The 16,336-nt window shown below is 44.3% G+C and overlaps 1 protein-coding gene across 1 annotated transcript in view; it reads left to right on the top strand.

Annotated features, from left to right (window-relative positions):
- Window positions 1-1,625: 1,625 nt before the first annotated feature.
- LOC140103864 (uncharacterized) overlaps window positions 1,626-16,336 on the top strand; it is a 112,557-nt gene continuing 97,846 nt past the window's right edge. The window contains exons 1-4 of the mRNA XM_072127151.1: window positions 1,626-1,759; window positions 5,566-5,633; window positions 15,730-15,786; window positions 16,247-16,303. Coding sequence (XP_071983252.1) covers window positions 1,687-1,759; window positions 5,566-5,633; window positions 15,730-15,786; window positions 16,247-16,303 — 255 coding nt within the window. The 5' untranslated portion in view covers window positions 1,626-1,686. The remainder of the gene's footprint in view (window positions 1,760-5,565; window positions 5,634-15,729; window positions 15,787-16,246; window positions 16,304-16,336) is intronic.

The following is a 16,336-nucleotide window of genomic DNA, read 5'->3' as shown; positions in this document are numbered from 1 at the left end:
GCCACCAGCAGATCAACCAGAAATCAAATATATATAACGCTACTGTAGGCGTAAGTAAGCCGTTTGGATTCTCCTATGGCTATTTTCTAGCCAAGTATGAAAGCACACTACTATGCCAGATGAGATGACACTGAGTTATTAAAAAAATAAACGTAAAATAAAAAGTAAATGGCAGACTGTGCCTAATTGAAATCAAACCCCTAATAAATTTTCCCACTTTGGTGTTTGAGGTGGATATGTGTGTCACTAAGAGCTAAACACAACGGTAGCAAGTCCCCCTGCAAATTCCTCACAATATGGTACTAGCTGCAAATAAAAAAAAAAAAGTATAACGTTATTGTAGCCCTAAGAAGGGCTGTTGGGTTCTTGGAGAATCACTCCTGCCTAACAGTAAACTAATAGAACACCCTAACGCTTTCCCTGACCAGCAGCAGCTCTCTCCCTAGCGGCATCCAGACACAGAATGATCCGAGCAGCGCAGGCAGCGGCTAGTCTATCCCAGGGTCACCTGATCTGGCCAGCCAACCACTGCTATCGACGTGTAAGGGTACCACGTCATGCTGGGTGGAGTGCAGAGTCTCCTGGCTTGTGATTGGCTCTGTTTCTGGCCGCCAAAAAGCAAAACGGCGGGAGCTGCCATTTTCTCGAGCGGGCGCAGTATTCGTCCGAGCAACGAGCAGTTTCGAGTACGCTAATGCTCGACCGAGCATCAAGCTCGGACGAGCATGTTCGCTCATCTCTAATAAACACCAAAAATTTGAACCAAAAAAAACGAAAATATGCAAAAAATTGATATATCAAAGAAGTTGAAATTTTATTAATCATAGTAAAAAATAAATACAATTACAGGCAGTAATGGAGAGACCACAGAAACAAATAAAAGTGGCCACTTTTATTTGTTTCTGTGGTCTCTCCATTACTGCCTGTAATTGTATTTATTTTTTACTATGATTAATAAAATTTCAACTTCTTTGATATATCAATTTTTTTGCATATTTTCGTTTTTTTGGTTCAAATTTTTGGTGTTTACATGAAGAATCTTGTTGAATCGTGCCAGACCTCATCCTCGTCGAACAACGCACCTCGGGGATCGCAACAGGACCGGGTAAGTAAATGTGCCCCTTTATGTGTGGGAATTGTGTAATTATTTAGAACTTTTTCACATTGTATGTCATTTTATGTGGTAATGAGGATTATGGGAATTTTTATTAATTTATTTATTGAATTAAATTTTTTTAACTTTTTTATTTCTTCCACCATGGGACATGAACAAGCAATCATACTGTATACAATATTAGAGGATATTAGCTCAGTCAGCCTATGCACATGCTGTGGCTGGATCTTACAGGCACTGCCTGCAGACAGCCCTGGGGTCCTGCTCGGCTTGGAGGGTATTTGAACCTCTGTCAAATATATGTGTCCTGCACAATTTTTCCATGGGTGCAAAAACTAAAGGGTTAAATCTTCCTTATGTTTTATTAATGTTTACATTAAAAGCAGGATGTGAAATGTTGGCATATGTTTAATGTTTTCTTTACTATACTAATAAACATGATTAAAATAATTCAGACATCAAAGCTCCTGGAATTTAGGATAATTTCCAATGTGGGCAGTGCCATCATGTGATCTTAGTGATGTCACCTCATTTTATCCTATAAAAGAAGAGCAGTGGCTTGTACCGTTCACATGTTGAGCTCTACAATCTCCAGAATGAAGATCATCATACTTTTTGCACTGGCCGGTCTCAGCCTGGTTCAAGGTATGTAGATATAATACATTGTAATTTAGATGCTAATGTATTGTTAAAACCTATAGATCATACATATGGTATATCAGGGCTGGATTAAGATCGGTGAAAAATCTTGTGGAGGCCCCAAAAGAATGTAGCCCAGATGTGGTACACATTTACCATTCAGGTAATAGGTAGGGTTCCACCTTAGTCAGTAATCCATGTAATATGCAGGTTCCCCTTCAGGCTTCATGCACAAAAAAGTAAAGGGCACCATGATCTGCCCGCACAATGTCTACAGTCCCCAATAATAAGTATACAGCTCCTAGTAATAAATAAATGTATAGCTTCTAATAATTAATATTCAGCCCCCAATAATTCATAAATATACAGCCCCCTGTAATATACAGCTCCCCAGCAAGAAATATACAGCCCCAATACTTAATAAATATAGAGCACCCAGTAATATATATATAAACCCGTATTATATACAGCCCACCTAAAACTATATACAATCCCCCAGAAATTAATATACAGCCCAAGTAAAAAATATACTGCCCCTAGTAATATATACAGCACCCAGTATTTAATATACAGCCCCAAGTAATATATACATACCCCCAGTAATTAATAAATATACAGCCCCTAGTAAAAAATATATAGCCCCCAGTAATATACAGCCCCCAATAATAAATATACAGTCTCACAGTAATAAATATACAGCCGCCCAATAATATATACTTCCCAAATAATAAATATAAAGCCCCCAGTAATATATACAGCACCCCAGGAATACAAACAGCACCCTAGTAATAAATATATAGTCCCCCAGTAATAAATATACAGCCTCAGAGTAATATGTACAGCACCCCAGTATTAATATTCAGCCCCAGTACTTAATAAATATACAGCCCCCAGTTATATATACAGCTCCCAGTAATTAATATACAGCCCCTAGTAATATATATATATATATATATATATATAGCCCCCTATAACTAATATACAATCCTCAGCAATATATACAGCCCTTCAGTAATATATACCACCGCCAAGTAATTAATATACAGCCCTCAGTTATTAATAAATATACAGCCCCCAGTTATAAATATATGTCTCCCTAGCAAGAAATATACAGCTCCCAAGCAGAAAACATACAGCTCCCACTAATTAATAATTATACAGCCCCAGTAATAGATACAGCCCTATAGTAATAAATATACAGCCACAGACTCGAGTTATATATATATATAGATTTTTTTTTTCCTGGGGAGCTAATAAATAATTATTATTATTTAATAATAAATATACATCACTCAGTAATATATACAGCCCCCAGTATTAAATATATAGCCCCACAGTAATATAAACAGCCCGCAATAATTAATAAATATACAAACCCCAGTTATATAAATAGCCCCCCACCAATTAATATACATCCTACCATTACTTAATAAATATACAGCCCCCAGTTATAGATACATATATATATACAGCCCCCAGTTATAGATACATACATACATATATATATATATATATATATATATATATATATATATATATATACTACCCACAGTAGTATAATAATCTAATATACAGCTCCAGTAATAAGTATATATAATAAATATATACAGTCCACAGTAATTAATATATAGACCCCAGTAATTAATAAATATACAACCCCCTAGTAACTAATAAATATACAGCCCCCAGTAAATAATATATTGCCCTCGGTAGTAAATATAACCCCCTAGTAACTAATAAATATACAGCCCCCAGTAAATAATATATTGCCCTCGGTAGTAAATATATACAGCCCTCAGTAATATATACACCCCTTAATAATAAATATACAGCCCTCAGTAATATATATACCCCTTAATAATAAATATACAGCCCTCAGTAATATATACAGCCCCCCAGTAATATATACAGCCCCCCTAGTAATAAATATATAGCCCCCAGTAATAGATATACATTCCTACGGGAATGAATATACAACCCCCAGTAATAGAAACAGCCCCCAGTTATTAATAAGTATACAAACCCCAGTAATATAATTAGCCCCCCCCAGTAATTAATATTCAGCCTCATTAATATATATATACATCCCCCTATAATGTATATAGCCATCGAATAATATATACAGTCCCCATGTAATTAATATACAGCCCTAGTAATTAAAATATAGCCCCCCAGTAATATATTAACCTCCCCCCGTAATTACTATACAGCCGACTATAAAAAAATATACAGCCCCCAGTAATATATACAGCCCCAAGTAATTAATAAATATACAGACTCCAGTAATATATACACAGCTCCCCAGTAATTAATAAATATACAGACTCCAGTAATAAATATGCAGCTCCCCAGTAAAAAAAATATACAGCTCCCAGTAACTAATAAATATGCACCCCCAGTAATGCATACAGTAATCCCAGTAATTAACATATAGCCCCCTAATAATAAATATAAAGCCCCCTGTAATATATATATATATATATATATATATATATATATATATAAATAATATATAGCAGTAATATATGCAGACCCCTAGTAATAAATATACAGCCCTACAGTAATGAATACACAGACCCCAGTAATATATACAGCTTCCAGTAATTAATAAATTACAAACCCCAGTAATATAAATAGCCCCTCAGCAATATACAGCCCCCAGTAATGTATATAGCCTCCCTCATAATATATACAGCCTCAGTACTTAATATACAGCCCCTGGTAACAGATATATAGCCCCCAGTAATTAAAATATAGCCCCCCCCCCCCCAGCAATATATACAGCCGCCTGTAATTGATATACAGCCCCTATAATAAATATACAGCTCCCCAGCAAGAAATATACAGCCCACAGTAATTAATAAATATACAGCCCCCAGTAATATATATATATATATATATATATATATATATAGACCACAGTAATTAATAAATATACAGCCCCCAGTAATATATATATATATATATATATATATATATATATATATAGACCACAGTAATTAATAAATATACAGCCCACAGTAATTAATAAATATACAGCCCACAGTAATATATATATATATATATATATATATATATATAGACCACAGTAAAAATTATATTGCACCCCAGTTATAAATATACACCCCCAGTAATAAATACAGCCCCTTAGTAATAAATATACAGCCCCCAGTAATTTATACTGTCCCCAGTAATATATACAGATCCCCCAGTAATTAATAAATATACAGACCACAGTAATTAATATAAAGATCCCCAACAAAAAATATACAGCCCCCAGTAATTAATAAATATACAGCTCCCAGTAATTAATATACAGCCCCTCAGTAATATATACAGACCCCAAGTAATGTATACAGCCTCCCAGGAATATATACAGTCCCCAATAAAATATATAGCCCCAGGTATAAATATATAGACTCCAGTGATATATGCAGCCTCCCAGTGTTTGATATATACAGCAGCCCCCCAGTGATTGACAGCAGCTGCCAGTAAAATTATATATCTGTACTCACTTTCTCCAGCAATCCGCATCTCCTCCTCTGATGGTGTGACCACCCCGACGGTGCCAGGATCCCAGCACCCAGAGAAATGCACTTGTATCAGAAGAGCTGCACTGGTACTGAAACAAGTAGTGGGTGATTTGGGCTGCTATGCGACAGCCGGAATCGCCCACACTTGGTGAGGGTCCATTCAGAGCAAAGCAGTGGGGGCCCTGGGACATGTGCCCCCACGCCCACCCTGTAAACCGTCCCTGCAGTATAAGCATGTTCTGCCAACCTGTGACTTTAATGTTTTTTCTGTTTACACAGAAAGATCATGTTATGTTACATCAGGAAGTAAACTAACAAATGCTCAGTGCGTGGAATTTACTGCAAATGTAAGTTTAAATAAATACTAATGTATTCAACCTTTTCAGAACAAAATGTGTATTTAGGCCTCAATGACCAGTATAAAATCTCAATATAGCTAAAGGTTTTTTTTTTATCTAGACCCATAAAGCTCTTATTTTAAGGCAGTTTTTTCAGTTGTTTAGACAAAATTTTTACCTTTACCATTTTTTTCAGGCCACAGATATATTATCTGTCCCTGCAGCAACAGAAAGGTCCTTATTTAAATGTATGTACATTTCCTCGTAGTGTTAGGAGCACCCTGTGTATATAGATAATTATCATCAAGGTGCAGAAATATTTATGTTAATGGATAAATGCAGATAGAGTCAAGGTAAAGCAAGTAAAACAGGTTTATTAGAGCCATCAGCATACATTGAGATTCAAGTACACTATCACATGTACATAAAGCACATTTCTAGGTTACATAATATATAAAATTGTTATACATTACCAGCAAACAAAACATAAACCAACCAAGATTTGAGGCTTCATAGTACATAGATTTTATCCATAAGTCCCTGTTCTTATAATATCTGGTAACGTGTCCAGTTTAAAATGCTATCATTCTTTCTAGATTACAAGTATTATTAATTTGCCTCTATCTCGAACTATGGGATTTCCTTTGACTTCCAAAGAGAGGCAATAAGTGTAACAGCAATCATGGTTCTATGGTAGATTACTACTCTCTCACACAGAAAATATTCTGGTAGGCCTAGACCTAATAGTGGTCAGGGGTGTGTGAGATCTTTCTGTAATAAATTCTGTAATAGAATGTGTAATTGGCGCCATAACCGTGATATAGCCGAGCATTGCCAAAACATATGCATAATAGTTCCCCGTTTCCTATGACACCTTCAACAAAGGGGAGAGCCACCATGGAAGATCCTGGCTATTCTCACTGGGGTGTAGTACCATCTATATAGTATTTTCCGCCTAATCTCAAGGTGAGAAGCCCATTTAGATAAGGCTAATAACAATTTAAAGATGTTTCTTCACTTATCATGAAACCCATCTCATCTTCCCATTGTAGCAAACAGGCTGGTATGTAGATGATCGGTACAAAATTTTAACAAAATGAGAGACTTACCAGCATTTTATTTGTAGTAAGACATTTTTCCAAATTGCTATAACAATGAATACACCTTCGTTAGGGAGTTCAAGGGATCAGTCAAAGATATAATCACATCATCAGCAAATAAATCGATCTTGTGTTCTTGTAATGTCACTTTTACATCACTATCAGGCAGAGATCATGGGGTACATTTACTTACCTGTCCCTGGCGCGTTCCTCGAAGTGCATTGTCCGACTGGAATGCACTCTGCCGCAATGTGAGCCCAAAATCCTGTATGTGTCGTTCCCTGCTCAGGTCCGACATAGTTCACCTTCTTCTTCCTGGTGCATATAAGTGCATGGATTGCGACACAATTTGAATGTTAAATCCCGCTCTCCGTACGAATCAGTCAGATCGTCCAACGGCACGCCCCCCCCCCCATTTCCATCGCATGAAAGCAGGAGCAGCTGCGCCAAAATCCAATTGTGTGCGACACAATCCCCTGCTAAATACCTGTCGAAAATCCAACGAAAGTGTGATCTGTGGACCTTTAGTAAATAAGCCCGCATATATTACATTACTATCAGGCAGAGGCCATATATTACATCCCTATCAGGCAGAGCCCATATATTATATCACTATCAGGCAGAGCTCATATATATTACATCACTATCAGGCAGAGCCCATATATCACAGCACTATCAGGTAGAGCCTAAATATTACATTACTATCAGGCAGAGGCCATATATTACATCCCTATCAGGCAGAGCCCATATATTATATCACTATCAGGCAGAGCTCATATATATTACATCACTATCAGGCAGAGCCCATATATCACAGCACTATCAGGTAGAGCCTAAATATTACATTACTATCAGGCAGAGGCCATATATTACATCCCTATCAGGCAGAGCCCATATATTATATCACTATCAGGCAGAGCCCATATATATTACATCACTATCAGGCAGAGCCCATATATTACATTACTATCAGGCAGAGCCCATATATCACAGCACTATCAGGTAGAGCCTAAATATTACATTACTATCAGGCAGAGGCCATATATTACAACACTATCAGACAGAGCCCATATATTATATCACTATCAGGCGGAGGCCATATATTACATCGCTATCAGGCAGAGTGTATATATTACATCACTATCAGGCATAGTATATAGTGTATATTATCCTCCAGCCTCCTCCTGTCCCCAAGACTCCTCCTCCTGTCCTCCAGCCCCCTGTCCTCTATCCTCCTCCTGTCCTCCAGCATCCTACCCTCCGGTCTCCTCTTCCTCCAGCATCCTCCTCCAGCATCCCCCTATCCTACAGCTTTCTCCTCTTCCAGCCTCCTCCTCCTGTCCTTCAGCCTTCTTACTGTACCCCAACTGATCCAGCCTACTGTTCTCCATCCTCCTTCTCCTCATATCCCCCAGCCTCCTCCTGTCCTATATCCTCCTCCTTTCCCCAGCCTCCTCCGGCATCCTCCTGTCCTCCAGCCTCTTCCAGCATCCTCCTCTTGTTATCCAGCCTCCTAGACATCTCCGGCATCTTCCTCCTGTCCTCCGGCCTCCTCCTGTACCCCAGCCTCCTCCTGTCCTCCAGCAGTCTCAGCCTCCTCCTGTCCTATGTCTCCCTGTCCTCCATTTACCTTCTGTCCCCAAGCCTCCTCCTGTCCTCCAGCCTCCTCCTGTCCCAAGGACTCCTCCAGGCTCCCCCTGCACTCTATCTTCCTCCTGTCCCCCAACCTCCTCCAGCCTCCTCCTGTCCCCAAGCCTCATCCTCCAGCCTCATCCTCTTCCAGAACCCTCCTCCTGTCCTCCAGCCCCCTTCTCCTGTCCCTCAGGCTGCTCCTCCTCTCGCACACAGCCTGCACCTGCATTCTCCTGTCCTCCAGCCTCCTCCAATCTCCCAGCCTCCTCCTATCCTCCAGCCTCCCCTATTCTCTATCCTCCTCCTGTTCCCAGCCTCCTCCAGCTTTCTCCTGTCCTCCAGCCTTCTCTTATCCTTTAGTCTTCCCTGTTTTCTATCCTCCTCCTGTCCCCAGCCTCCTCCCGCATCCTCTTGTCCTTCAGCCTGCTCCTCCTCCAGAATTCTCCTCCTGTCCCCCAGCCACCTACTATCCTCCAGCATCTTCCTCCTGTCCCGCAGCCTCTTCCTGTCCTCCAGCAGCTTCCAGCCTGCTCCTGTCCTCCAGCCCCCCTGTCCTGTATCCTCCTCCTGTCCCCCAGCCTCCTCCTGCAGCCTCCAGCCCCCCTGTCCTCTATCCTCCTCCTGGCCTCCTGTCATTGTGGCCCCCTGTCCCTGTATTAAACATAAAAACTGTTTCCTACTTTACCACATTCCCCTGCTTCAGTCACTTCTTCTCCCGGGCTCCAACTTCAGCATCCTCCTCCTGTCCCCAAGCCTGCTCCAGCCTCCTCCTGTCCTCCAGCATCCTCTTCCTTTCCCTCAGCCTTCTCCAGCATCCTCCTGTCCTCTAGTCCCGCTGTCCTCTATCCTCCTCCTGTCCTCCAACCTCCTGTCCTCCAGCATCCTCCTCCTGTCCTCCAACCTCCTTCAGCAGTCTTCTGTTGTCCAGCCTTCTGCTCCTGTCCTGCAGCCTACTCCTCCTGTCCCCCAACCTTCTCCTCCTGTCCCCCAGCCTACTCCAGGCATTGAGCCTCCTCCTACCTCCAGCCTCACTCTGTCCTCTATCTTCCTTCTGTCATCCAGCCTCTTTTCCTCTCGCCGCCTTCAGTCCGCCAGCATCCTCCACCTATCCTCCAGCCTCCACCACTCCTCCAGCATCCTCCTCCTGCCCCAATCCTACTCAAGCATCCTCCTGTCCTTCAGCCACCTCCAGCCTCCTCCTCTACCCCAGCCTCCTCCTCCTATCCTCCAACCCCCCCATCCACTATCCTTCCTCCTTTTCTCCAGCATCCTGTCCTCCAGTCTCCTCCTCCTGTCCTTCAGTCTCCTCCTCCAGCATCCTCCTCCTGTCCCTAAGCCTGCTCCATCTGTCCTTTAGCCCACCCAAACATCCTCCTCTCCTCCAGCCTCTTCCTATTCCCCAGCCTGATCCTATCCTCCAGCCCCCTGTCCTCTAACCTTCTCCAGAATCCTCCTGTCCTCCAGCCTCCTCCTCCTATCTCCAAGCCTCCTCCTGTTCTCCAGCATCTTCCTCCTGTCCCCCAGGCTCCTCCTGTCCTCCAGCCTCCTCATGTCCCCCAGCCTCCTTTTGTCCTTCAGCCGCATCGTCCTGTAGCCTCCAGCCCCCCCTTTCCTCTATCTTCCTCCTATCCTCCAGCCTCCTCCTGGCCTCCAGCCTCCTCTTATTGTGGCTCCATGTCTCCTGGCATTAAACAGAAAACCCTGTTTCCTAAATTGCCTAGTTCCTCCGCTTCAGTCACTTTTTCTCCTGGGCTCCTCCTCCAGCATCCTCCTCCTGTCCCCCAGCCTTCTCCTCCTGTCCCTCAGCCGTCTTCTCCTGTTCCCCAGCCTGCCCCAGAATCCTTCTGTCCCCCAGCCTCCTTCTATCCTCCAGCCTCCTCCTATCCTCCAGCCCCCCTGTCCTATATCCTCCTCCTTTCCCTCAGCCACCTCCAGCACCTCCTGTCCTCCAGCATCCTCCTCCTGTCCTCCAGCCTCCTTCAGCAGCCTTCTGTTGTCCAGCCTTCTCCTCCTGTCCTGCAGTCTACTCCTCCTGTCCCCTAACCTTCTCCTCCTGTCCCCCAGCCTACTCCAGGCATTGATCCTCCTCCTACCTCCAGCCTCACTCTGTCCTCTATCTTCCTTCTGTCATGCAGCCTCTTGTCCTCTGGCCGCCTTCAGTCCGCCAGCATCCTCCACCTATCCTCCAGCCTCCACCACTCCTCCAGCCTCCTCCTCCGGCCCCAATCCTACTCAAGCATCTTCCTGTCCTTCAGCCACCTCCAGCCTCCTCCTCCTGTCCTCCAGCCCCCCATCCACTATCCTTCCTCCTTTTCTCCAGCATCCTGTCCTCCAGTCTCCTCCTCCTGTTCTTTAGTCTCCTCCTCCAGCATCCTCCTCCTGTCCCTAAGCCTGCTCCATCTGTCCTTTAGCCTGCCCAAGCATCCTCCTCTCCTCCAGCCTCTTCCTATCCTCCAGCCTGATCCTATCCTCCAGCCCCCCTGTCCTCTAACCTCTTCCTGTACCCAGCCTTCTTCAGAATCCTCCTGTCCTCCAGCCTCCTCCTATCTCCAAGCCTCCTCCTGTTCTCCAGCATCTTCCTCCTGTCCCCCAGGTTCCTCCTGTCCTCCAGTAGCCTCCTCCTGTCCTCCAGCCTCCTCCTGTCCCCCAGCCTCCTTCTGCCCTTCAACCACATCCTCCTGTAGCCTCCAGCCCCCCTTTCCTCTATCCTCCTCCTGCCCTCCAGCCTCCTCCTGGCCTCCAGCCTCCTCTTATTGTGGCTCCACGTCTCCTGGCATTAAACAGAAAACCCTGTTTCCTAAATTGCCTAGTTCCTCCGCTTCAGTCACTTTTTCTCCTGGGTTCCTCCTCCAACATCCTCCTCCTTTCTCTCAGCCATCTTCTCCTGTTCCCCAGCCTGCCCCAGAATCCTTCTGTCCTCCTGCCTCCTTCTATCCTCCAGCCTCCTCCTATCCTCCAGCCCCCCTGTCCTATATCCTCCTCCTTTCCCTCAGCCACCTCCAGCATCCTCTTGTCATACAGCCTCCTCCTCCAGCATCCTCCTCATGTCCCCCAGCCCCTTCCTGTCCTCCAGCATCTTCCTCCTCCACCATCAGCCTCCTCCTTTCCTCCAGCAACGTCCAACTCCCACTTGTCCACCAGCCCCCTCTACTCTAACCACCTCCTGTCCCCCAGCCTCTTTCTGTCCTTCAGCCGCCTCCTCCTGTATCCTCCAACCCCCCTGTCCTCTATCCTCCTCCTGTCCTTCAGCTTCCTCCTCCTCTAACAGCCTCCTCCTGTAGCCTCTTGTGTTTTCTATCCTCCTCCTGGCCTACAGCCGCCTCTTATTGTGAACCCCCTGTCCCCTGGTATTAAACAAAAAACCCTGTTTCCTACCTTTCTCCATTCCCCCCCTTCAGTCACTTCTTCTTCAAGGCTCCTCCTCCAGCATCCACCTCCTGTCCCGCAGCCTGCTCCAGCATCCTCCTGTCCTCCAGACTCCTCCTCCTGTTTTCCAATCCCGCTGTCCCCGATCCTCCTCCTGTTCTCTAGCCTCTGTCTCCAGCCTCTTCCTGTCCTCCAGCCTCCTCCTCCTGTCCTTCAGTCCCACTGTCATCTATCCTCCTCCTGTCCTCTTGCCTCCTGTCCTCCAGCCGCCTCCTCCTGTCCTCCATCCTCCTCCTGTTGCCCACCCTCCTCCTGTTCTCCAACCTGTGCGCCACAGACCACCCCTCTGCAAGGGCATAGCTCACTTGAAGTAATAAATCCACAGTCCAGCCAGGCTCCATACAAGATAATTTCTTTATTGATGCATTAGTAGCAATACATAATATTCACTCCGACAAGCATGTGCGGTCAACGCGTTTCACACAGTGAACCTGTCCTTAGTCATGGCTGATACACAATCACAGGAACAAACATGTATAGTAAAAACGGCCTATATGATCCTCTCCTAATTGGGAGGCCACTTCCGATCACACTCCAATGACTAAAATATTTACATACGAAAATGACGCATATAAAGTTGGATCTCAGAATCACTTAATGACATATTGCATAACAAGGAACATCCTATTAGAAAATATGTTACACTGATTCCATGGAGTTTCAGATTGGACCGTGTCGCATGACCATGTGGCCACATGACCACACCGTTTGGCATGGCAACAAGATCACATGACCGGAATGATTCTCTCGTGTTTCTAATAGTGGGAAAGTAGACGTATATCTAAAATTGATACAAAATAAAAAATATGTAAGTAAACATAACTGAATTGTAAAATTAGAAACAAAGAACAAATATAAAAAAAAAGTATCTACAGGGGCTTCAGGTAGCTATTTAGCAGAGAGAGTTTAATAATGGTTAAATAATCATTTTGGCCACGCCGTGCAGATCCTCTGCCGTTACAACAAAGATATGGTACCTTGCGGCTTTGTATTTCTGTCTAATGTAGCAACAATTCCTTATCTTAGATCTCCACCGCAATGCCGACAGATCGCCTTCATTACTGGATCTTCTAGTTCCGATTTTGATTTGTTTCCTTGGAGTCCGTTCACGTGATCTTGTTGCCATGCGACATGGTGTGGTCATGTGGCCACATGGTCATGTGACTTGACACGGCCCGCTCCGAAACTCCATGGAATCAGCGTAAAAAGTATACATCTTTTCTAATAGGATCTCCTTTGTTGTGCAATATTTCATTAAGTGATTCTGAGATCCATCTTTATATGTGTAATTTTCGTATGTTAATATGTTAATCATTGGAGTGAAGGGCGTGATTGGAAGTGGCCTCTCGATTAGGGGAGGATCATGTAGGCTGTTTATACTATAAATGTTTGTTCATGTTGCAACATCCCTGCCAATACATAGGCAGGCTGGTAGTTGCGAATAGCGCCCTCTCCAGGTTAGGAGCCGGAGGAGGGAGTCATCAACCCTCCCTTAAGGTTCTAGAACCTGGTCATTATGTAATAGCAGCTGTTGATTCTGTATTGACCAATGAGTTGGCCGAATTGTACACTGGAGTGTGATTGGAGAGGGGCTACCACCTGACCAGGGTAACAAAACCCCTGTGCAGTGGAAGCACAGGCCTCTTCACCACCAGCTCTCTTGGAGAGCATATTCTTTATCAGCAGTTCTCTAGACTGCATGGTCTGTCTACAGAGACAGAGTGAACAGAGAGAGACAGGGTTCAGTACACCTTCAGTACTGACACTGAACCCAATCCAAGGACCAGAATCAGGAGACTCAAATACAGAGCTGCAGCTTCCACAGTTTGGACACAGCTCCATCTCCATTATCCCAGCCTGCATCTACTACCGGGCTGGAGCTGTATTCCTGAGGACCACTCTCCATGACCACTCCAGTACCAGAATCTGCTGTTGTTCAATAAAGAACCGTGAGTTTATTTGCCCAATGTTGCCTCTGTCTGATCCCTGGATACGGCTGTCTACCACCACGGGCTTCCCCATCCATTACCTAGAGACCTATCTTACAGACATTTAGGGGTTGGCCCAGGGAGAACCAGCACATCAGCCTCTCCCTCCATATTTCTTGTACACACCAACTGCTGGAGACCTGCCAAGCTGTATTACAGTCCTCCGGTCCCCATACCAAGCACCGTGACATCAGCGCACCCTAGGCCGCAATCGCCAGCCACTCCGGTATTCTGGGTCCTGGCTGTTTTCAGGCCCCAAGAAAAGGCTAGGCCCCAGTGGGGGATGTTGCAAGGTCATTGTGTATCAGCCATGACTAAGAACAAGTTCACTGTCTGAAACGCATTGGCCGCACATATTTGTGGGAGTGGATATTATGTATTGCTACTAATGAATCAATAAAGAAATAATCATGTTTGGAGCCTGGCTGGACCGTGGATTTATTACTTCAAGAGCGTACATATTACATCACTATCATATAGTACATGCAAATGCGGAATACTCACTTCTTATGGCCTGAAGTCGCAACTATACAGTTTGTTTCATACAAGCTAAACCTCTCCCTGTGTGCATCACATTTTAACACTCCTTCTGGACTTACAACACACACACTTCCCACTGCACCTTGTCAAAAAATACACAAACTCCCCCTCCCTCACAAGCAATACACAAGACTCACTCCACCCCTGCCCCCCAATGATTATAAACTCATCTCTCCCCCACTGACACCATACAAATAGCCCCTTTCTCACCCTCTTTCTCCCAATACCCCACTGACAAGCACACTGCCCCTCCCCCACACTTACCTCAGCTTATCCATGTCTCCTCTTCTTGTGCTGTAGTGGTGGAGCTTCATGTTCTGGAGGCTCCTAAACCCTCCAGCTGTAAAGCAAGTAAGCAACATGCTGGGAGATGGAGAGGAGTGGGGCTGACAGCAGGGGGATGGATCTATTCCACTCTGTCAGGAGATCAAGCCTTCTGCCCCCCCCCCCTCCCGCAGCTGCAGGTAGAGCAGAGATGGAGGCCCCTTGCCCAGCCCTGCCAGGACAGCTGAAGGTACGGAGTGCACTTTGGCTGGAGCTGGCATTCCCACCTGGGGTACTGTGCGATGTAGAAGGCAGAGGGATGCACCCCGCGCCTGCTCTGACAACCTCCTACACCTCCCTCTTGGTAAGGGCGGGGCATCGGTCGGTTATTTGAACTCTGTCAAACGTCTTCTCTGCATTCAAAGAGAGGAGCAGAGGAGGCATTCGAGTTTGGTCAACATGCTTAATCAGGTTTATGAATCGCCATTTCCCATCTGAAGAGACCCTCCCGCTGACCAAGCCCACCTGATCTTGGTGTATGAGCTCCGAAAGGAGGGGCCATCCTGTTTGCAACCATCTTAGAATATAGCTTGAGGTCAGTGTTAAGAAGGGATATAAGACAGAAATTGGAGGGTCTGTCACGAGTTTTACCTGGCTTCATCAGTGTGCTAATGGATGCTAATAACATTTCCTTCAAGAATTTACCTGTAGTTTGAGTGTTATTAAAAACTTCACTATATACGGGACTAATATATGCAAATATTTCTTATAACTATCATTTGTCAGACCGTCTGTTTCAGGGGTCCTCTGTTTTAGGTTTAGGAGACCTCTGCTGCTGTAATTAAGGTTGACACCGAGTCTGCTTGTTCTGCTGTAAGGGTGTTGTAGGTGGATTGACTGACTTCAAACATTTCTGACTTTGTGGCTTAGTAGGTTGTGGAGTCTCCTTATTGAGACCTAAATTATATAGAGTGAAGTAGTAGTCGGCCATAAACTCTTCTGCTGAAGAACAAAGATGTAATTAGCATTTTGGTTAATGACCACAATGATGAATAACTCATATTGTTCAGCATAAAAATATGAATATATATATTAGATCTGGTTATGTAGTTCTGATCTACAGTGACTAATCTATTTCTGTTGTCTCTTATGTAGAATGCTCCAGATTTCAGTGTAAATCTGGGAATTCTTAAATGTACCCTCGAAGGAAAGGTAAGTAAATCATCCTTGCCAATCAATACAATTACTATGGATTGTGCGCCAGTTTCTGTTGGACATTGCACATTCTTTTCAGTGCAAACTGCATGCACAGGTATGGAAGAAGTACCTGAGACACATTTCTGGCGCACACTACACTATAACCGATGCAACACAAAATTCTGCACTGAAACAGGCTTTCTGGTTCTCAGTAGGTCCGTGCGCCACATTTATCATGACAGAAATTAATTGCAGCCCGTGTTGAAGGTGCACCAAAAAAAAGTGGTGCACTCTGTGAAAGCAGTGCAGGGATCGCCAGAATCATGAAGAACGTGCTCCAGAAATCCTGAATGTGGCATCCCCTGCACCATAATTAGACAAACTACATATCGTACAGCTTCCATTGTGCTTAGTAAATGGGCCCCATTGTTTTAGATTTACATTTATTCATATTTTCTTCATTGTTATCCCACAGATCCCTCAAAATGAAGAGAAATTTAGGGCAGCTACCAAAGAACTTTTACTCATGCTGGTAAGATATGACATTGCCATTGTTTAAGAACAT

The sequence above is a fragment of the Engystomops pustulosus genome, chromosome 10, assembly GCF_040894005.1.
Source record: "Engystomops pustulosus chromosome 10, aEngPut4.maternal, whole genome shotgun sequence".
NCBI lineage: Eukaryota > Metazoa > Chordata > Amphibia > Anura > Leptodactylidae > Engystomops > Engystomops pustulosus.
The sequence above is the reverse complement of the archived record's forward strand: the minus strand, read 5'-3'. Positions and strand labels throughout refer to the sequence as shown.